Genomic DNA, 22,784 nt, shown 5'->3' with positions numbered 1-22,784 from the left:
TGAATTAAGATGGTTACTACCAACTGTGCATCTGTCTTCATAGTTAGATCAAAAGATTTTCTCCATAACGCCAGCTACATGACTATACAATTATTGTCACGGCCCACGGGTACTGTAGCGTGAGCTACTGTAGTGCCTCGGCTCAGCTCCTTAGTTCCAAACTGGAAGCAGAGAGGGAGCCGAACCAGCTTAAATAGCCGGTCCATGGGAAGCTAGTAACTCCGGTTCGAACTTTTTGCATGAAGCGAGGACGAAAGCGCAAGAGAGTTATTTAGCAGTTGTGGTTTACTCAACGTGTAGAGTACATCTTAGCTGTTATCCCGGGCCGGGTTGTTCCAGGGGTATCAGAGTCATACTCTCGCGGTTTCACGCCACGTACGGGCAGAAGTGCGCGTATATGAGCACGTTATGCGCGTGGGGACACGGATGTCACCGGCATGTGTGGACGGACACACACATGGGTTGCTGGCAGTGAACCCACGGATGTGGCACATGGGATCGTTAGCACTAGACGTATGTGATGTGGCCAAGAGAGGAGATCCTGCTCCTTTTGTCCCGTATGGGTAAGCTGGTTCGACGGGGACGTCGAATCCTAACGGGGGGAGATTTTCACGGCCCATGGGCGGACTGGGCCGCGCGGGCTACTGTAGCACGAGCTACTGTAGCGCCGCGGCTCAGCTCCTTAGTTCCAAACTGGAAGTAGAGAGGGAGCCGAACCAGTTTAAATAGCCGGTCCATGGGAAGCTAGTAACTCTGGTTCGAACTTTTTGCGCGAAGCGAGGACGAAAGCGCAAGAGAGTTATTTAGCAGATGTGGTTTACTCAATGTGTAGAGTACATCTTAGCTGTTATCCCCGGCCGGGTCGTTACAATTACCATTTTGAGAAAAGATATTGCAGTCATTCCTTTCAATGCAGGGTTTATATGATGGGGGAAATGTCATATATGGTCATTGGGGGAGTAACCTTAGGGTGTACTAAGTATCAAACGAGATGACATAATGTAGTGGGTATCATTGAAAACAGATTTGACTAAATATTAGAGTATCACTCTCACACAAGGGACATCTTTTAGGTGCCTCTCAGGAAAAGGTTACCTCAAATTTTGACTACCCCTACTCTATATTCTACCTTTTTTAAAATGACATGGTAAATATGACTTCCACTACTCTACTTTCTGTCAGGTGCCATATGGAGATTGATAAACTCTGCTTATATAAACAATGAAAACAGAGGATGGTTGGTGAGATGTTATATTAAGCTCGATATTGTTTCAAATTTCTTTTGTGCTAACTCAAAGGATATTTAATTCATGCTAGTTGCTACTCTTGATTGTGTCCGTGGCTTTCCCTCTGGACACTACTCGCAAGTATCCAGGTATAGCTTGTGGTATTGAAATAATTCATGATTGTGCTGTTGTTAGCATCTTGCCTAGCTAATGTTTGCAATTAATGTTACTAGGCATTGCCAGCATTATATTATAATAACATGCATTTACTTCTTGCCTAGCTGATATTTGTAGGTTATATATGCATATGCTTCTACCTGCACTCTATAATGATCTTAAGGACTATCGATTGCTTGGCCTTTGAGTTGTGTGTGATATAGTTGATTTTTTTAATATATAATATTACAACTAGCTTAATTTCTCTATGCAGTTTGAAGTGATACATATTAAAGCTATATTTCTTAATGCAGGTCGAAATGATCAATGACTGAATTCTTATGGATGCATTCGAGAATGGATCAAGAAACATTGAATTTCTTTTAATATATAATAATATAATCCTGGCGCTTACTAGAATCTGGGGTCGGTCATCTGACCGATCGATCGATCTGGGAGCACATGCTTCCCGTGTGCGAGGCAAGCAAAGAAACTGCTCGGGCAGAACCACGCGCGCGCGCGATACGCGTGGTTTCGGTTCCTCTGGCAGATACCTGCGAGCGGCTTTCTTCGTCCGGCCGCCCGGACCCGAGGTTTGCTCACTTTGCTGATGGAGCTCCGATCCACCGACAATATGCAAGTAGCTAGCTTACGGTGTTCCTCATTCAGAACGCAAAGCTCAATCATCTTGGAGTAGCTTTCTTGAGTTCGGCGGTTTTTCCACGGACGGGAGAAGCCGTGTTGCTTCCTCTTAATGAAAAACGGTGAGGTCCGTTCACCTCCTAGCCATGTTTTTTTTAGCTTTCTTGGATGCGCGCAAAGTAAACTAAACTCGATCATCATCTCCGGAGTAGCTTTCACACCACACTACTGCTAGAAAAACACTACCCCGGCATGTTGGATCGGATCGTCCGATCCCGGCCGGTAAAAACACCCATCTGTATGTATCTTGTCGTCTTCCTCACTAGCCATGCCAATTGGGAACGTGCTGGGAACATCAGCGATCGACGAGAGGGGCCATGCCATATTGGCCGAAGCCTGAACGGCAGCTAGAGCGCTTGACTGTTCGGCTTCGGCGGCGACGCAGCTCTGATCTCCTGGACGGGCGACCGGGCGCGATGCATGCCGGCCGTCAGCGCTGCTCTATTGCCCATTCTAGCGCAGAAGCCAACCAAAGCAAAGCAGTGGTGAGATCCACTGGCGTCACTAGGTCCTACGGCACTGATGAGGCTCTAGCGGGAGATGCGTGGCACGAGTGGATCTCACAGGTAGATCTCACCACAAAAAGCTTGGGTTTGGGACAAAAACTCCTTGTGACATCACGGACAGGTTACTATTTGCGGCCTGCACACAAAATAATATTTTGGTAACGGCAGGAAGACAAGCTTCTGGAGCTCAGGATGGATGAATGGCTGCAGACCAAGAGATGTAGCACCAAACCTCTTCAGCATATCAAAGTGCAAAAGGAGAACAGTAGCTGAGGCTCTAGCGGGAGACGCGTCGATCGGGGACATCGAATTTACCCCTACCTCTCGGAAGATCGGGCCATGTCCCATCAAGATGGTGTCGCAGCGCCGTGACAGATTATGGACGTCCCGTCGACTCCTAAAGAATTTGGGCCTGAAACTGGTGCCATTGGAAGCTCTTTAAAATTATCTTTCCATCCAATAAAGAATGTCCAAAACGGACTCCGTATGCGACCTGGGTATTGTTTTTGGTGCGGGCTGCTTCTGGACTCCAAGGTGGACTCGAACTTGAGTTATTTTGGGCCTCCACCTTGGCGACTCAAACTGAATTAGCCTTAGGCCTCCTTATGACTTGGACATCCTTGCTGGACTCCTTTTCCATGCCATGCACCAATCATAGTCATATGCATGGGTGTCATGTCCTCATCATAACCACTACTCACCTCTTGGAGTTTTGTCAGGGAGCATGTGCGGAATGTTCGGCTACTATCCGATCAACACGACCAAATCCATTGAAAATTCACGCCATCAGGAACATACACACCTGCATCATCTTACAAAGCGCACTTTATTGGAAGCACTAAGGCAGCACTAATGAACACACTCTCACTACTGGAATCCACGTGTTTCCCTAGGGTTATTTGAAGTTTCCAAGAAAAAGACTGTTTCCCTAGGGTTTTTTCACAAAGTGTCACGAACTATCAATTTTCCTAGGAATCTAACTAGTTTCCTAGGAAAATATTGAATCTTTTGGAATCTAAACATATTCTTAGGGAAACCACCACGACCACTCACGCTCTATACTCAAACCATTCAATCTCATCCCCTCAACCCTCTGGCTGATCACCCAAAATCGCGTTTGGACTTCGGACAGACTGGCTAGGAGGGGGTGGCTGCACTCTCTATCATGCCCTCTCTGCCGAGGAGTCAGGGAATCGGCACATCATCTGCTGTCGGAATGCAGATACATTAGAAGGATATGACAGCTTGCTGCAGAGTGGGTTGCCTATCCGGAACTCAACCCGAACGAGTGGAGACCGAGTGATAGTAAGCCCACATGGTGGCTAAACATTGCTACTATGGCTGCTGTGCCAAAGAAGACCGTGCGGAGCCTCGCCATGCTAATCATCCGGGAGGTCTGGAAGGAGCAAAACAACAGGGTTTTTAATCAGGGATTTTAATCGACAGGAAACGTTAGCAACTAGGCTAATGGAGAAAATTAAGACGGAAGCAGCCATTTCGACAACAGCAGGAGCCAAGGACTTGGTGTCTATAATTTCACGGCTGTAATATTTTGTTATTGGTTTCCCGGTTACTCTTCTTCTTTATCAATGTAATAGCCACAATTTTGTGCCCGTTTGTTCAAAAAGAAGAAAAAAAGCACCTAGTGCCGAATCAAACTCCAATCGCGAGTTAATCATCATAGGAAATTTGTTTTAGTGTATTGCGAAATTATATGTAGCCAAATTTTTATGATGCATGTCATTGGTGAGGATTCCAATTAATTTCCAGGTAGGTCGTGGGGATGCCTTTATGAGATGTCACCATTTATGCCATTTCGAGTGATTTTGGTGATTGAATGACAACACAACACTTGGACTAATATGATTGTTAAGATGACCATTCTCAGGCGTTTAGGTTCAAGTGATGACAAAGAGAAAGAAAATATAGGCGTCGCAAGGCCCGAAGGGCCGCCCCTATGGGGGTTCCGCTTGTCGGATCAGGAGCACCGGAAGAACCGATGCCTAAGCATCGGTGCATCCGACGCTTGTCGGAAGAACCGACGCTATGATGTTTGGTGCAGGAGGAAATCGAAGCCAAGTCAGCCTATAGGCACCGGTTGAACCGACGGTCCAAGAAAGGGCATCGGTGCATTGGGCGTACTGTGTACCAGAGACGATGTCAAGTGCCCAGAAGAAGTTTCTTCAGCACCGGTTCAACCGACGGTGCATCGGAGTATTGCGTCGGTGCATTGACGTCAGCAGAAGAGAAGAAGGCTGTGAGTGACCGGTTTAACCGACGGGCAAGCATCGGTTCAACCGGTGGTCACTGTGTCAGCAGTCAGAAGTTCAACGGCTACTTCGTGTCTTAGAGTGACCGAATGAACCGACGCTACCCCTGCCAGAGGCATCGGTTCATCCGGTGATACGCAGATTTTCAGCTGACCATTGGTACAACGGCTACAAGACTTGGTGGCCTATATATACGCCTCACCCCGGCCATTTGAAGATTGCTGGAGTTGCTGGACATCCCACACACACCCAAGAACATCTCCAAGCCATACAAAAGCATCAAAATCATATCCTTAGCCCTTAGCACACTTTGAGAGTGTTGTGTAAAGGATTAGCTCTTAGTGAGTGAGATTGCAAGGCTTCGAGCCTTTGTGCTGTGGTTCATTAGCGAACCAAAACAAGAGCTTGGTGCGCCGGCACCTTGGAGCGTGAAGCTCGCCGGCAACGTCATCGACCCTCCGACTTGGTGTGGAGCGGCGACGACATCTTTGTGCGGGGGACGTGGAGACCCCCATCCTTTGTGGAGAAGCTCCTTAGTGGAACCCGGGGCCAAGGTGACCGTGATTGTGTTCACTGAAGAGACTTGGTGGCCGAGTAGCAATACTCTTAGTGAGTGCTACAACAACGTGGATGTAGGTGTGCCTTTGTGGCTAACCGAACCACGGGATAAACACCCGCGTCAAGAGTTTGCTATCTCATATCCCGCTTATTAAGCTTCCGCATTTCATACTAGCAATTTGTATGCCTTTACTTTCATAGAGTAGTTTCTTGATAGGAAAGGCTATAGGTTGCTAAACTCTTTTGGGATAGGGGTTTCACACTAGAACAACCTAGTTGCACATCTAAATAGCATGATTTAGTTTAAGTTTTGTGCAAACTAGTTGGAGCCATAGGTCTAAGTTTTTATTAGTGCCTAATTCACCCCCTCCCCCTCTTAGGCTAGAGCACCCGATCTCTTTCAATGACATGATAAGAAATTTATGAAGAGAGAAAAAAAAATAGATTTCACCTTGAATCAGTGCGATGGATCCTCACGACCTACCTGCAAATTAATTGGATCGTATCTCCGCGAGAATGAGAAAGCCGAGTGGTGGATTGTGTCTTCCTTGCCTCTTGGTGCCCTGCTGCTGGGATCAGATCTTCGAAGGTTCCCGGAGGTTAGGTCAGCATCGGCGCCACAGTCGCCGCTCGCCGCTTGTTCAATTGACCCTGAAAACCAGAACACGAGACAATATTCTTCGTGGTTTATGTAGTCATGAGGCCAACCTTCGGTTAACCTTCGGGATGTACCCTGACCTTCGACCACTACCACGTCCGGAGGTGGCGATCCCTAACATTGTAGAAAAGTTTCTTGTACAGATGTGTAAATAAATGACTCAAGGAGTAATAGCCCGAGATTGAAACATGTCCGAGGATCTATTGTTAGCCAAAACTGGCAAAGATCATGGCTGACCGGTTAGACCGGTCTGGCCTTTTCTGTAGTCCCACTAGGTTTACATCTGTATTTAAGTTTCCTTTTGTAAACTGACTTGTGAAGGGATACGTCTTCCCCGATCTATAACTATAAAGACTAAGGCCGATGGAGGTTAATTCCAATTGATTCAACAACTAGTATCTTTACTTTTTATCCTCCAAACCCATCTCTATTACAAAACCTAATTTTGTTCTTCTTGCATCTGTACGATGTTCGAGGGCGTTCCGAGTGGCCTACCGATCTCAGGACAACCTAACTCCATTAGCTCCAACGGGTCCCTCCCAACCTTGTGATTTTAGATTTTTGCCTTCTCCCTGATGAAGAACCGGTCTGACCGGTCGGCACAGAGAGGTTAGTGTTGATTGTTTGCGATCCGCGCGTTCTAATGCATTCGTGTGTTGACCAGATTTGCATCAACATATTTTGGTGACTCCACCGGGGAAAGAAGATCTTGGTTTTTCAAAACCTATCTATTCTACTCCAAACAAGATGGGCTCCGCCACTAAAATCGACAAGGACAACATCATCACTGCTACAATCGAGGAGCTCAATGAGGACGAGCGCAAAGCATACCTGGTAGCCGAGGAACACTTCAAGGTGCAATTATTGAAGGGCTCCAAGAAAGATCGTGGCGGCCTGGTGAAGAGGGTTCATGAGTTCGTGATGTCATCTTTCAAACTGAACAACAATCAGGTTGAAGAGATCCCCAATGTAAGCATTGAATACCCTAATTTGCTGAAACAATTGTCACTCATGATGGATCAAAAAATTTCTGATGCACAAAAATCTGCGAGTGACATACTTGTTACCATGTCCGATGAAATTCATGCTTTGAAAAAAAGGTAAAAACGTAGATAGCTCCTATTCATCGGATGTTCTTAAACCTAGCTCGTCGGTAGTGCCTACACCTATATCAAAACCACTTTATGGCATGCTGTCGGGCTACTTTGCGGGGTAGTCACCATCACCATAATCGGTCTAGCCAGCTGAGACTGGACCGGTCAGACCAGTTCAATCGACCGGTCAGACCGGTCCCATGGCACCTAGCCCACCTTCACCCACACCGCTTGCATCGATTCCTAGATCGGTTGTCCCTAACCGAACCAATGAATTGGTGACTTACACACCCTATCATACTGCAGCAGCGAGCAATACATCACAGGGATCTGGTGCCTATTATGGACTGATTCCTAATGCTACACAGACGATTGCACCTACTAATCCTAATTCACATTGTCTCGCATCTGCGTTGCAAGCTTCGACCAGTGGGAACTATCAAGCCGGTTTCTCTAGATTCAAAGAGGATCTGGCTAGTATGATTAAAACTAAGCTTGGTGTGGATATGGGTAGTTCACACGTTTGTACTAAAAACCACCTGCTAAAGTTGATTTTGTTTCTTATCCTGCTGCTTGGCGTGTTCCTGAGTTTACTAAATTTAATGGTGATGATACTAGGATGACTTGAGAACATAATAGTCAATATATTCTTCAATTGGGGGAAGCCTGTTTCATTGATGCTTTGCATATTTGTTGTTTCATTGATGCTTTGTATATTTGCTTATTTTCATTATCCTTAACTGGGCACCGCTTTTTCTTAGTTTTCTTCACTAGCTCCTAATTCTATTCAGTCATGGAATCAACTAGAGCTTAGATTTCATGATCATTTTTCCAGTAGAGAAATTGGATAAATATGCAGCCATGAGATATTATTTCTCATGATTTTTGGCTTAAATTGACGCTCAAAATGGGTAAAAATTGAGCATTAACTGGATACCCCTTAGATAAGTTAAAAGTCAATCTCTTAGGTAAGATTCACTTCGGGCACAGGCTTACTCCTAGTCTGCCTAGAGGCACTGGCCAATAGAGTTGTCACAACTTGTGGAGTACCACTAACAATTCGTGGAATATAAGATAAATGAAGGATAACCCTTACCCGAACACTAGTATGCACTATTAGTTACTACTGTAGTCTCACTACACCTGTCGACCGATAGCAAACTATAGCACTCCATATAAATATGGAGCAACGAACCCGCGAGTAACCAAACTAATCTCACCTATACATAAGCACTATACCAAAGAAGGATTCACAAATACTTACTTTACTCAGAAGGAAGCTACTATCCGTGGAGGTACATAACTAGAGTAGAGTGCTGAGGAACTCAGCACTCGCTCCTCCGAGATACTCTCTCTCTCTCTCTCTCTCTCTCTCTCTCTCTCTCTCTCTCTCCATTCTAAGCACTAGCCTAAGGAGAGCTTCGCCTTGGAGTGGAGCACTACATCATCACATGGAGATAGGTATTGGTGGTGGTGGTGTTGTGTGAGGGCTCCTCTCCACCCTTTATAGCTTGGATAGGTTGGTTCTAGCCGGAATTAAGTATGGAAACATTGAGAACCGCCATGAGAAAGCGTGGGGGATACTTCCCACCAAAACTGAATGGGACGGGATTCCATCTAGGTTCGGGTGACTCTAGGGATCAGCCAAACCTGGGTAAAGCCTCTCGCACTGCCTACTAGGTGGGTCCCTAAATGAGTACATGGTGGTTGGTGGTAAGTTTAGACGGTTTTCTCGTCTTTATGGGCCTTTGAATATGTGTGCTTCGCTCTGATTGGTTGGAGGTGTGTTTCTTACCCTTTATGTGCGATTGCAGACAGGGCTTCCTTAAATCAACGATTCACTAAAACTTGTGAAAATAGTTAGAATTAATACTCCTATTTCTAGTTTTGGTATTTATTGTGCCATTATATTATGCAAGAGTTGACTGTTAGGTTTGACATAAGGACCATCGACACCCTGGAAATGGAATTTTTAGAGGTCAGGTGACACCATCACCCGCCTACCCGCCCCTAAAAATGTCTTTTTAGGAGCAGTTCAACTATTATAATAATCTCGCTTCATTTATAGGAAGGGTTCTATTTTGATCCGCCCCTGACCGTTGCTATGAATTATTTTTGTAGTAGTGAGCCAAGCCGATGCTGTTGTTCCTCCTACCAAGGACCAAACCTCCGCTATTTCTTTGGGTGGCGGACAGTGAGGCTGGCATCTATGGTAAAATCATCAATTTCCATACCAACTTTGCAATAATATTAAAAATGTGAAATGACTTTGACAAAGTCAAGGTCGTTGGAGCCGGTTTAAGAAGGCTAAGGGGGCTAACATGCTCAATTTTCATAGGCAGCTTGCCTTTAATAAGCTCCATGCATGCAGCTAGTCCTCCTTGACTCCAGTATTATTCAATACTACAAAGTTCAAGAGGTTCGTGGCTACATGCATGCGCTGATTAAAGTTCAAGAGGTTCGTGGCTACATGCATGCGCTGATTTTGATTTGGTCTTGCAATGCCAATTTTGGCATGTGCACGAGATTCCCCAATCAGTTTGGCTACATGCATGCACTTAGCTTATTTCTTTGATTTGGTCTTGTAATGCTAGTTTTGGCATGTGCATGAGATTCCTTTCTTTCCATTCCCCATGCATTTTTATGTAGCTAATGTGTTTCTTTTTCTTTAGGCCAGTTTCAGTTGGAGTGTCATCGACACAGTTACCAAGATCATGAACTAGGTAATCGAGTCAGAGGAGATGACACTCCTCTCACATTTTATGACACTCCACATCCTCTCTCTTCATAATGACTCCTCCACATCAGCAAATTTATTGCTCATGACACTCCCATTGAGACTGGCCTTAAGCATATCTAATGTTTTACATTATGGTACCCCCTCGGTTACCAATGATAATGTGCAGGCGAACATAACACATTATCCAAAACTAAACTTTGATTATTAGGTCCTCATCTACCACATTATAAATTATTTGTAGTGACAAAAGCATAACCATAGTGAATCAAAATCAAGCATTTTCTTAAAGTAGGGGTGTGAATCCAACCTGCTTCCATAGGGATGGAAACATGATGGAAACGGGAAGATAGATATCCGAAATATCCGAATATGTTTCCATGCGAATCCGATCATCTTTTCCATCCTTACCTGAAAGTTCGTTAGATTAACTGGATAAATGGAGCGGGTTTTTATTCATTTAATTAAACAAACAAATTAAACACGATCCTCTATTATTGTTTAGTCAAACCGACAAACAGGACGCTCTATTCGTTTAATCAAAGAGACAAACATGACACTTTAAAGGAGTAATACAGACTTGCCACAAAACTAAAGTACATATTTTTAGAATTAGAAAATAGATAAAGATCCGACCTTTTGCATCATCCAATGCATACGGCCCTAACTAAAGTACATATCCATACATCAACTCGTACATGGATGCGTGCACAATAAGTCAAGCATGCATGGACGTTCACCATCCATTGCTTTTCTTCACGCAGGTTTTGCTGCAGTCTTTGTTGCAAGAGGCATTGCACTGCTGGCTAACCGTGTCCTCGCAGGCCTGGCATGCTGTTTTGTTGAGCTTGCAGACGTCCATGCAGCGGACTGTCATCAGGCCATTGACGTCGCAGGGTGCGCACGTCACGCAGTCGCCGAAGCAGCCGTTGTCGCAGCAGGATAAGCTGCTGTTGATTGTGGCGTTGCTGCAGCAGTCCTCGTACCCGTTGTAAACCCGATCTAGGCAGCTGTAGCACTCGGGCGGGTAGCCGCAGGCGCCGCTGCAGTTCGTGGCGGTTATGGTGCCGCACTGGGTGCTGCACTGCGATGCGCAGTTGCTGCAGAGTGGCCCCGTCCTCGGGTTGCCCTGCGAAGACATGACCAGCATGGCGAAGACAGCAACGAAGGCTGCCGCCTTAAGAGCAGCTGCACCTGATGAAGCCATCGCTGCTTTGGATATGGATGCAGCAGGGTTGCAGCTTGCTATTGCAGAGAGAAAGAGAGGGGTAACAGAACGGTGAGCTATACTAGGAGGAGCAAGGTTGGTGCCTGTATATGATAGAGTAGTAGGAGATGCTATTTATAGGCTCCCAATGCAGGGATGACATTACTAGATTTGTATACTCGCAGTGATCTAGCGTCGATTATTACGCCACATGTTGCAAGTTGACTTGGTGAGGAGTAGAGTATATGATACTCATCCTGACCGGGCTCCATTCGCCTCATTCATCCATATATGATTTGCAACGATGGGGATAGATCTCATCTCAGTTTGACACGCATTATTAAACATATATATGCATAAATGTGTGAAGTCTCACGTGAAACTGTCTGACCACACAATTAACCAAGCCACGTCGTCGCTCCGTCGATAATTTTGAATGGCTTGAGACTTTGACTTGGTATGAATGATGACGAACTAAATGAAGGAAATAAGGCGATTAAAATGCTAACGATGTAGTGCTCATAGCTAGCTAGGATGTTGCCAGTAGGGATGCAAGTCCCACCGTTTTTGGGTTATTGGGTCGACCCAAAATTTGATAGAATAAACTAGAATGACATGCTATGTAAATAGTTTGGAAGAGAAAATAAACTAAAGGCAATTGACAAATCCAAAAAACGCCAATGAGTACCCACTTGCATCCCTAGTTGCCGGATAGAGTTCAAAGTTCGAACTACTGTCTGATCGAGTTGATCAGGAGTTCTTGTCCCCTCATCTACTGTGAACCGAAACTATATATAATACCGTATGGACTTTATTAATTAGCATCTTAATATGAATGATGAATTAAACTTATGCAATCATTTTGAAGAAAGCTTTACCAAGCTGCGACTATGACTCCTGAAGTACTAATGTCTTGTTTACAGAAATAATCTTGCATTGCTTCTAGAGTTTATTTCACTACTAGAAAACGGGTTATGGGAACCGGTTGGAAATGGCCTTAGGCACCGGTTTTCCAACCGGTTCCCGCCAACCGAGACCAATGGCCTCGCCTTATGACACCGGGTGGCAGCCCCTTTGGTACTGGTTGGTCTTTCCAACCGGTACCAATGACATTTTCCCTTTTTTTCCCAAATCCAGTTTTGTTTGTTATATTTATTACTGTTTATTCTTTTATAATTGCTAAACGCACTCAAGCTCTACAGTACTATACGTTCATTGGTCGTTCGTGTTCGTTTTCAGAGAATATTTGAAACTAACTAAAAGTGAAATGCGAGCATATAATTAAGCTAATTAGATGAACTAATATATTTACAAATTTACAAACATCAAGACATAATGTTTAAAAATATTTACAAATGTACAAGTCATGTTTGTAGTCCAACTACTGGTCCCCTCAGATGGTAGATGGAAGTCCTCTATGGATGTGACCGTCGTGGTAGAACTCGCCTCTAGGATCCAAGATCTCGTTCAAAATGAATCCGGTGAGCTGCTCGCACACGGCGTTGATCCGATCAGTAGAGTAACATTCATCCCCCATTTGAGACATCTATCATTTAGAAAAAAAAGGATTAACATCATGTGCGTTAGTACAATTATGAAAATATACTAGTGAACGGTTTGGACGTACTCTCGTGTCTTCATCAGTAACCTTCCCGCATGGAGTCATGATGTGCAAGTAGTCGCATACGTAGTACCCGCACCAATCAGTTCCTTGTTGTTGTCTCGCACACTTAAGGAGAAACAAATAAATTACTCAATTTAGAATAATTTGGGATTATATACTTAACTAGACAAATCTTTATGAATCAACATACCGGATAATCCATGTTAACGTTCAGTTCGGGCCTCCATTGACCACGTCCTTTGTTATTTTTCACAAATTTTTTCCAAACCCTGCGCTCAAAGTTAAGGTTGATATTCAGAAATTGTTATTAACAGAAAAAAGATTTGATTGTGCAAACTGAACTTACCTATTCAAGGGGTCTATGATATGTTGGATTGCGGACTTTGGATTTCTCATTGAGTCAAAGACTATAAGATTGCCGGTCTCTACGGAAAGTATGAGTAAAATCCAATGATAACTGCGAATATAGATAGGATATATACATATATGCATTAGATGACTTAGTATTTATTTAGTAATATAACAGAGGATTGAGTCGACCAAGGCTTACCCAAAGTTGTATGGTATGAATATATAGGATTTGTAATTTTGCCTAGTCAACGAATCGTACATGTTTTGGCACGTTTCCTTGTAATTTTCGTTGAGCACTTTCTGGTTGACTAGCAAAGGAGACATGAAGCCGATCTGATGGTGCCATCCATGTTTTTGGCTTCTTTGGGTCTCCTGTCTAAACGATACAATAGAAATTTTATAATGCACACATATAATTATGTTCTTGTTAACAAAAAATATTAATGTAGAGGTAAGTGATACTTACAAAACCCAAATGGTGATGATAGAGACGTCGAGGGCTTGTCGATGGTAAATGTGATATAAATTTTCGAAGTACACCCAGAAGTCCTCCTCCCCGCAGAAGAAATCATGGTCACGATACTTGACTCCAAACATTTTCCCATGGTCCTTCGACATTCGCAAGTACCATCTATGCAAATTGAACATCTGCGTGCCTAGACTTTTCTCCTCTTCCTCAGTGACAAAAGGTTTTCCATGCTGGAATGGAGAAAGAACGGGAGCGACAGGGATTTCCGCCTCCACTTGCCTCGTTGCCTCCTCTAGCGTTAATCCAGTTTCAAAAAGAAATAACGCGGCCTGTAGGTCCGCCTGGAGTTGTACGTCCGTCGGGTGTAGGAGTGGCAACCCTGGCACCCGGAGGGGCTCGAGTCTTTTTTGTTGTGTGCCAAGCTGAGGAATGGTCTTGCCACATTTTTTCTTCAGATTTCTCACCTTGTGTGCTTTTGTCAGAGTACGATCATAGTCCGAGGGTAAGCTTTTCGGTTTTGGTGGGTTGTCTAGGTTTGCGAGAAGCTTTTTGCCTAGTTCTAGAGGTACATTTTCCCTCGGCGGGGGGACTTTAGGCTTCAATTGTTCTTTTATATATTGAGCAGTCTCCTCTTCCAACTCCTCAGCAGTTTTCTCATAAGTTAATTTTCTTTCGACCGTTTTCTGCTTCTTCTTTGAAGGTCCAGCCGCTGGGAGGCCGGATGCTGTCTTTTTCTTTCCTTTTTCTGGGTCAGGAGGAGTTGGAGTACTCGTGGCCCTTTGCGCCGGCGGAGACGGTGGTGAAGGAGGTGGTTGTGGGGACGGCGGTGAGGGAGACTGCGGAGACGGGCGATCGGTCTGCACGGGAGCCGTTGTGCTTGCAGTAAGTTTGATGTCGGCCTTGCGCCATAGAACGACCCCGTGCAGTGCGTCTCCCAATGTCTTCTCTCCATCCCCTCCAACGAAGTCGAGCTCAAGATCCTCATTGTTTCCAACTATCTGCTCGACTGTGACGGAGGTGTAGCCAGGGGGTATCGGCCTTCCATGAATTGTAGTAGAAGGATTCAGGGGCAGGGCTGACCCGTATGCGATATGAATGGATATATTTCTTGCTCGCACATGAAGCTCGCACGGTGTCGGCATGGTGACATCGTCCACTGGATACCTCTGGTCATCTACCGCCGTTGGCTCAATCTGGGGTTGCTGTTCCGCTTGTACGTCGGGCGCCGCTGTGGATGCACAGCTGCTGCGTCGCTGAGAGACCGGGCTTATCACAACATCCGAGTGCAACCCAGCAGTGCCCCTTTGGCTCAGAGCTAGCTGTACTGCCTTATTGACCCTGGCGTCCATCTGAGATTCCAAGGACGCAACCTTTCTTGTCATCTCTTCTTGCATGGCACGAAGTTTCTCTTCCTATTCGGCTTTGCTCTTTCAGTGAGTCTTGTAAGAGGAATCTCCAGCCCAAGCAACTTTCCATGGGACCACGCCGATGCCGCGGGCTCGTCCAGGGTGTTCCGGATTCTTTAATGCCCTTGTCAGCTCATCATTCTCCCTTTGAGGATGGAATGTTCCTTGTTGGGTCTCATCTATTGCAGTGACTAGATCGCGGGACACTTCTTGCATATGCTCGGGCACGACCAAATTTCCATCAAACTGGTTTAGTGTCACGCCATTAGGAAATAACCACCACTTGGATCTATCCGGCCAATCCCAAGTCGTCGGCCTGATGCCTCTATCCATAAGGTCCTGCTCCATCTTCTGCCATTTTTTTATTGACTTCTTGTACCCGGCAGCCCCAAGGTGGTGGCTGTACTTCTTATTTGCTGCATTCACCTTGGCCTGTTCGAATTTTTCTTGGGCTTCCTCTGATAGTTTGTATCGTTTGAACTCCTCCCAGTATGGTTTAACCTAAGGAAGATCGTCCCAGTTCGGCTCCTTATCTTTCTTGATGTAATTGATGTACAACTTCTTCTTGAAAGTTGCAAAGGCAAGGGCCATCTTTTTCAAGGCACATTTCTTCACAAGTTCTTGGTCAACTCCTTCAGGAAGAGTGAACATATCCTTGAGTTCTGCAAGCACGGCGTGTTGCTGTTCTTCGGGTTTGCTCATTTTCCATAGTCTTGTGGTGATCGGAATTCTTGCCCGAACAATAACCCCACATTGGTTGACAAATTTTGTGCTAGCAGCCTCTGAAGCACTTGGACAGCCCTCTGCGTCCACTTCTGTGACAACCTGTCTTCCCTCCATTTTCTTGGTTCGCCTGCGTCTCCCTTTTGACTGGCTCAACGAAGTCGATGCGGAGGTCGACTAAATTACAAAAAAGATATGTCAATCGCAAAACTAATATACTGAAGTCACCATGCATATAGTTTTAAGATTCGTACTGGATCATGCTGCTGATGATTGGGCGGCAGCACAAAGTCATCATCTTCTTCATCGGCATCTCCAGACATTTTCAGGAACGAATCAGCTGTCCGAGCATCTTCTTCAGCGATTGGCTGGGTGGTGTTGGCCCTCGTATCTTCGTTTATTGCGTCCAACATATATTGCTTGGCGACCTCGTCATCACGGAAGGGGTCCATCCTTAACTGAAACCGTAAAAATGTATTAGAGTATGTGTCCATGAGTTACAGAAATACACGAGTTACATGATAAATACATGAGTTACATGCACGATGCACGCTGCAAGGATCGCGTGAGCGCAAGAATCGCTAAAATCGGAGTCAAAATGTGAAAGATATGGCTAAAACAAGATTCTAGGGATTTATTTGCAAGAAAAATCTAGAACGGGCCTCTTTGGAATTTCTTTTGAATTAGGAAGGACTGCGGGTAATTTTGAAGAAACTCAGGGTCTCTTTAGCAAAAGCACCGGGGCAGCTCTGTTTCGGCTCGGATCTAACAGATGCACGATGCAAGGATCGCGTGAACGCAAGAATCGCTAAAATCGGAGTCAAAATGTGAAAGATATGGCTAAAACAAGATTCTAGGGAGTTATTTGCAAGAAAAATCTATAAAGGGCCTCTATGGAATTTCTTTTGAACTAGGAAGGACAGCGGGTTAATTTTGAAGAAACTCAGGGTCTCTTTAGCAAAAGCACATCCTCGGCTCTGGTTCAGCTCGGATCTAACAGATGCACGATGCAAGGATCGCGTGAGCGCAAGAATCGCTAAAATGGGAGTCAAAATGTGAAAGATATGGCTAAAACAAGATTCTAGGGACTTATTTGCAAGAAAAATGTATAAAGGGCCTATCTGGAATTTCTTTTGAACTAGGAAGGACTGCGGGTTAATTTTGAAGAAACTCAGGGTCTCTATAGCAAAAGCGCATGCTCGGCGGTGTGAGTGTGTGTGTGTGCGCGCGCGCGCGTGTGTGTGAGCAAGAGACTGAGCGTCGGTGAGGAGACAGCGAGAGAGCGTCGGTGGGGAGACAGCGAGAGAGCGTCGGGGACAAGGAGACAACGAGAGTTAGCGAGAGACCGATCGCTGTTAAGAAGTCGTTAAGAAGCAGAGAGCATCGTGTTTGATTTCATAATTAAGAATGAAGAATTCATAATACATAAATACATGAGTTACAGAAATACACGAGTTACATGATAAATACATGAGTTACAGAAATACATGATAAATACATAAATACAAGTATTATTCACTCTCTATTTAAATACAAGATTAAATAAAGTCTCTCTAATAACTAAATTTTATAACTAAATTAGACACTATAAATAATGAAAACATTGTACACTATACATAAGACTAATAATAGAAATTCTCTCTAATAACTAAATTGTACACTTGTAACTAAATTCTCTCTTTAATATTTTAAAAGCATGAGGTAAAGTCCATTAATGGGTTTAGAAAAAAATTATCTAAAGTAACTACACTTTATAGAGCTCATGTCTCAAAGCTCATAAGGAGAACAATTTTAGAACTTAGTATAAAATAGCAGTTATGAATTTAATAAAGAAAATTGTAGATTCAAGATTAAATCTAAACAATTAAATTTACCATAGTAATGACCAAGTTTTATATTTCTAGCATGTAGTACTGGACTTAAGAAGACTAACAAAATTGATTTGACTCAATTTGGAGCCCTACATTTTGTACTGTGATTTTTGCAAGGAAACGAAGAAATAAAAACAAACTTCTCCTTTTCTTTTACACTGCCGGTCACTTACATGTGGGTCCCGCTGACTCTGGGCCCCACCGGACAGCGATACAGGGACAGGGGAACGGGGAGGATGACGACGGCGATGGCGGAACTCGCTGTCGGCGAGGTCTCCGGCAAAACCAACGGCAACACTCAACTCCTCTCTTCACCGCGAACTCGACGAGCTACAAAACCCTAGGCTGGAGTGACAAGACGGAGCTCGTCGGCGACAATGGCGGCACGGCAGTGCGGTTCGATGGCGAACACACGGGTCCAAGCGACGGCGAGCCAAACCGGCTAGTGCATCACGTTCAGAGTCGCGAGGCGAAGCTATTCCCCCCGAATCGCGGCTGGATTAGGGTTCCGGCGAGGCTTGGCCATGCGCGGCAGCTCGGCGGCAAGTCCGCGGCGGTGGCATTGCCGCGTTCCGAGATGAGGTGACCGATGCAGCTCGATTCATCCTAAGCCGAGCAACTAGAGCTCCTACACTGCTCGAAACACCCGACGACGACGGAGACGACGCGGAGACACGAGAGGACCTCGCGAGCTCGAGGTCGCGGCCATGGCGGATGCGCGAACCGCGGCGAGGTGAGGTGGAAACGGGACGGCGTGGCCTTACCAGCGCACAAACGTGATCGCGAACGACGTCGAGGCGAAGCGCGAAGCGATGCGCGGGCTCGGACGGGGTCGGCGGCGCGCAGGGCATGGCCCGCCGGCGGCGCGCAGGGGACGGGGCGGCGGCGGCGCGCAAGGGATAGGGGGGCGTTGTTGAGGCGGCGGTCGAGAAGTGCACAAGGGTGTCGAGGCAGACGGGTTGCGCGATGGCGTGGCCGAATGGTGGGAGCGGACGGGCCGGGCGGCGGCGGAGGTCGAGCGGCGGAGGGCGGCATCGAGTGGAGGAAGAAGGAGAGGGCCGGTGCTTATATGGTGGAAGCCTTTGGCACCGGGTGATAAAGTCACCCGGTACCTAAGGCAGTATTAGGTACCGGTTGGGTATCCAACCGGTGCCTAAGGTAAGCCTTAGGTACCGGGTGATCTCCCACCCGGTGCCTTAGGTGCCCAACGGGTGGAATCTGAAATTCCCCTTTTGCACCGGGTGGGGAACGAAAACCAGTGCCTTAGGGTCTTTGAAATTTATTTTTCTAGATTTCTAGCGGGATGACATCTGAAATCCCTCGATAGCTCAATGGTAACTCTGTGTAATTTGTGCGCCGCGGCCACGGTTCGAACCCGCGCCCAACCCCTTTTTTTCGAATTGCCTGCCTTAGGTACCGGTTGACAATTCTAACCGGTACCTAAGGCTTTCTTTTAATAAATGCATAATAAATCAAATAATTACATAATAAATCATTTAAATGCACAATAATTCTAATTACTACATGATAAATCATTTAGATGCATAACTAATTATTTTAATTGCATAATAAATCAAATAATTGCATAATAAATCATTTAAATGCACAATAATTCTAATTACTACATGATAAATCATTTAGATGCATAACTAATTATTTTAATTGCATAATAAATCAAATAATTGCATAATAAATATTTTAAATGCACAATAATTCTAATTACTACATGATAAATCATTTAGATGCATAACTAATTATTTTAATTGCATAATAAATCAAATAATTGCATAATAAATCATTTAAATGCATAATAATTCTAATTACTACAAGATAAATCATTTAGATGCATAACTAATTATTTTAATTGCATAATAAATCAAGTAATTGCATAATAAATCATTTAAATGCATAATAAATCATTTAATTGTCCAATAAATCAATTCATTGCATAAGAAATTTAATAATGTTCACAGAAAATATTACAAGACATAATCATTCAACTAAGGGAACATTAACGATAGTTCGCTTTACAATCGTCCATTCATTATGATCATGACGTGCGTACGGAGCCTCCACTTCGGCTATAAGAATACTTGTGTCAACCTCCACTGCGAACGGAGTCATATCTTCAACCTTATTGTATTCTTCTTCATCTGTGACATCGTCGACTCCCACAATTTTTCTTTTTCCTGCCAGAACAATATGGCGCTTTGGCTCATCTCCGGCACCTACAAAACTTGATTTATTCCTGGACTTGTCCTTTCTCGGTTTGCTAGACATGTCCTGCACATAGAAAACATGAGTGACATCTTTAGCTAGGACGAATGGTTCGTCTCGATAGCCAAGCTCTTTGAGGTCTACCATTGTCATTCCGTACACGTCAATATCGACACCTTTTCCTGTGAGTTTAACCCATTGACAATGAAATAGAGGTATTTTCAACGGCCCATAGTCGAGTTCCCAGATCTCTTCAATGTAACCAAAATATGAGTTCGTTTGGCCACTAGAGTCGGTGGCATCTATACGGACACCACTATTTTGATTGGTGCTCTTGTTATCTTGGGCTCTTGTATAAAATGTGTAACCATTAATTTCATATCCTTGGTACATCAAGATTGAATTTTCCGGACCCCTAGCCAGCCAAGCTAGCTGCTCATGAATTTGATCGTTGGCCATGACTTCCTTCTGCAACCAGGTGGCGAATGTATCGTTATAATGTTTTGTAATCCATGTCTCAGACTTCAAATGGTATATGCTTCGCACAATTTGCATGTGCTCCTCCATGTATGGAGCCACCAAGGCTGGTTGTTGCAGAACTGTGAGATGTGCTTTGCTCAACGTGTCATGATCTGTGGCATTTACTGATTTTCTTCCAAGTGTGCCCTTTCCAATCAGCCGCCCCTCATGATGTGATACTGGAATCCCAATTGTGCAGAGTTCTTCCACATAGTCAACACAAAACTCAATGACCTCCTCTGTGATGTAACCCTTCGCAATGCTTCCTTCTGGACGAGCCCGGTTACGAACGTATTTCTTTAGGACTGCAAAGTATCATTCAAAAGGGAACATATTATGAAGGAAAACAGGACCGAGAATACCAATCTCTTTGACCAGGTAAACTAGAAGATGTGTCATAATATTGAAGAATGATGGAGGAAATATCATTTCAAGACTGACTAAACTTTGGACAACATCCTCTTGTAGCCTGCTTAAACTCGATGGATCGATTGCCTTCTGAGAAATTGTGTTGAGAAAGGTGCATAGCTTTATGATTGTTGCTCGAACATTAGCTGGTAGAATACCTCTAAGTGCAACTGGAATCAATTGCGTCATCAACACGTGACAGTCATGAGACTTTACGTGTGCGAATTTCTTCTCTTTCAAGTTCAGTAGCCTCTTTATATTCGAAGAGTAGCCTGATGGGACCTTGATACCGTTTAAACAATCGAACATACTTTGCTTCTCTTCCTTACTAAGAGTGTAGCATGCAGGACCTAGATAATGACGTCTGTTATCCCTTTTTTCTGGATGTAGGGCGGCCTGTTGTTTCATACGTTGAAGATCTTGCCGCGCTTCCAATGTATCTTTTGCCTTACCGTAGACACCAAGGAAACCTAGAAGGTTCACACAAAGATTTTTTGTTAGGTGCATCACATCAATTGCGTGGCGGACGTCTAAGACTTCCCAATAAGGTAACTCCCAAAAAATACTCTTCTTCTTCCACATAGGTGCACATCCGTCATCACTCTGCACTGATTTGCTGCTGGGTCCTTTTCCGAATACTACTTTTATATCTTTGACCATTTCAAACACCATTTTCCCACAACGGTGCCTAGGCTTGGTACGATGATCTGCCTTTCCATCGTAGTGAGCATGCCTCCTCCTTAATGGGTGCTTGATCGGAAGAAATCGACGATGACCCATATACACGATCTTCCTACAGTGCTTGAGGTACATGCTGTCGGTTTCTTCTAAACAATGGGTGCATGCCCTATTACCCTTATTGGATTGTCCAGAGAGGTTACTTAGTGCTGGCCAATCATTGGTGGTTACGAAAAACAATGCACGAAGGTTAAAATGATCCTCTGCGTGCGCATCCCACATACGAACACCCTCCTCTTTCCACAACAATAGAAGATCCTCAATCAGTGGTTTCAGATACACATCTATATCGTTACCGGGTTGCTTCGGGCCGGGGATAAGCACCGGCATCATAATGAATTTCCGCTTCATACACAACCAGGGAGGAAGGTTGTATATACAGAGTGTCACAGGCCAGGTACTATGGCCACTGCTCTGCTCACCGAAAGGATTCATGCCATCCGTACTTAAGCCGAATCTTATATTCCTCTCATCATTTGCAAATGTTGAGAATGTTCTATCCACTTTTCTCCACTGCGACCCATCAGCGGAGTGTCTCAACATATTGTCTTGCTTACGTTCTTCTTTGTGCCATCGCATCAATTTAGCATTCGTTTTGTTCATTAACAAACGTTTCAGACGTGGTATTAGAGGAAAATATCACATCACCTTGGCAGGCACCCTCTTCTTGACACGCATCCCCTCAATGTCACCTGGATCATCTCGAGGGATCTTATACCGGCATGCGTTGCATACAGGGCATGAATCCAAATTTTCATATTCACCTCGATATAGGATGCAGTCATTAGGACAAGCATGTATCTTCTATGCCTCTGATCATAAAGGACAAACAACTTTTTTTTGCCTCGTATGTTGTCTCCGGCAAGGTGTTACCCTTAGGGAGTAAGTTTTTTATAAGTTTGAGCAACTCCTCGAATCCCTTGTCAGACAAACCATTTGATGCCTTCCATTGCAATAATTCCAATGTGGTACCCAACTTCTTTTAGTCTTGTTTGCAATCAGGGTATAACAATGTTCTGTAGTCCTCCAACATACGCTTCAGATCTCTCGATTCCTTTTCTGTTTCGCAACCTTCCTCAGCTTCGCGCAGCATCTGACCAAGATCATCTTCTACAACATATCCTTCAGTATCTTCTTCAGGCTCACCCATTGCAGTGTCATTGAAAAAGGAATTATAATTGGCTGCAAAGTTAGGAATTCTATCCTCTTCTTCTACATTATTATCCAGCACAATTCCTCTTTCGCCATGCTTGGTCCAAACATAGTAGTTCGGCATGAAACCACTATTGAACAAGTGACTATAGATGGTTCTTGATGATGAGTAATCTTTCTCATTCTTACAGA

The 22,784-nt window shown here is 44.6% G+C and overlaps 1 protein-coding gene and 1 long non-coding RNA gene across 2 annotated transcripts; one reads left to right on the top strand and one right to left on the bottom strand.

Annotated features, from left to right (window-relative positions):
* The first annotated feature begins 872 nt into the window (after nt 1-872).
* Nucleotides 873-1,802, top strand: LOC120676881. Its single transcript, XR_005676022.1, has 2 exons — nt 873-1,375; nt 1,697-1,802. It is a non-coding gene; the product is annotated as an uncharacterized LOC120676881 (long non-coding RNA).
* Nucleotides 1,803-10,643: 8,841 nt separating this feature from the next.
* Nucleotides 10,644-11,114, bottom strand: LOC120695300 (keratin-associated protein 5-2-like). The gene has a single exon (XM_039978586.1). The coding sequence runs from the start codon at nt 11,112-11,114 to the stop codon at nt 10,644-10,646; it is 471 nt and encodes a 156-aa protein (XP_039834520.1).
* Between the last annotated feature and the right edge of the window lie 11,670 nt (nt 11,115-22,784).

Source organism: Panicum virgatum, chromosome 2K, assembly GCF_016808335.1.
Source record: "Panicum virgatum strain AP13 chromosome 2K, P.virgatum_v5, whole genome shotgun sequence".
NCBI classification, from domain to species: domain Eukaryota; kingdom Viridiplantae; phylum Streptophyta; class Magnoliopsida; order Poales; family Poaceae; genus Panicum; species Panicum virgatum.
This window is presented reverse-complemented; position numbering and strand designations above follow the sequence as displayed.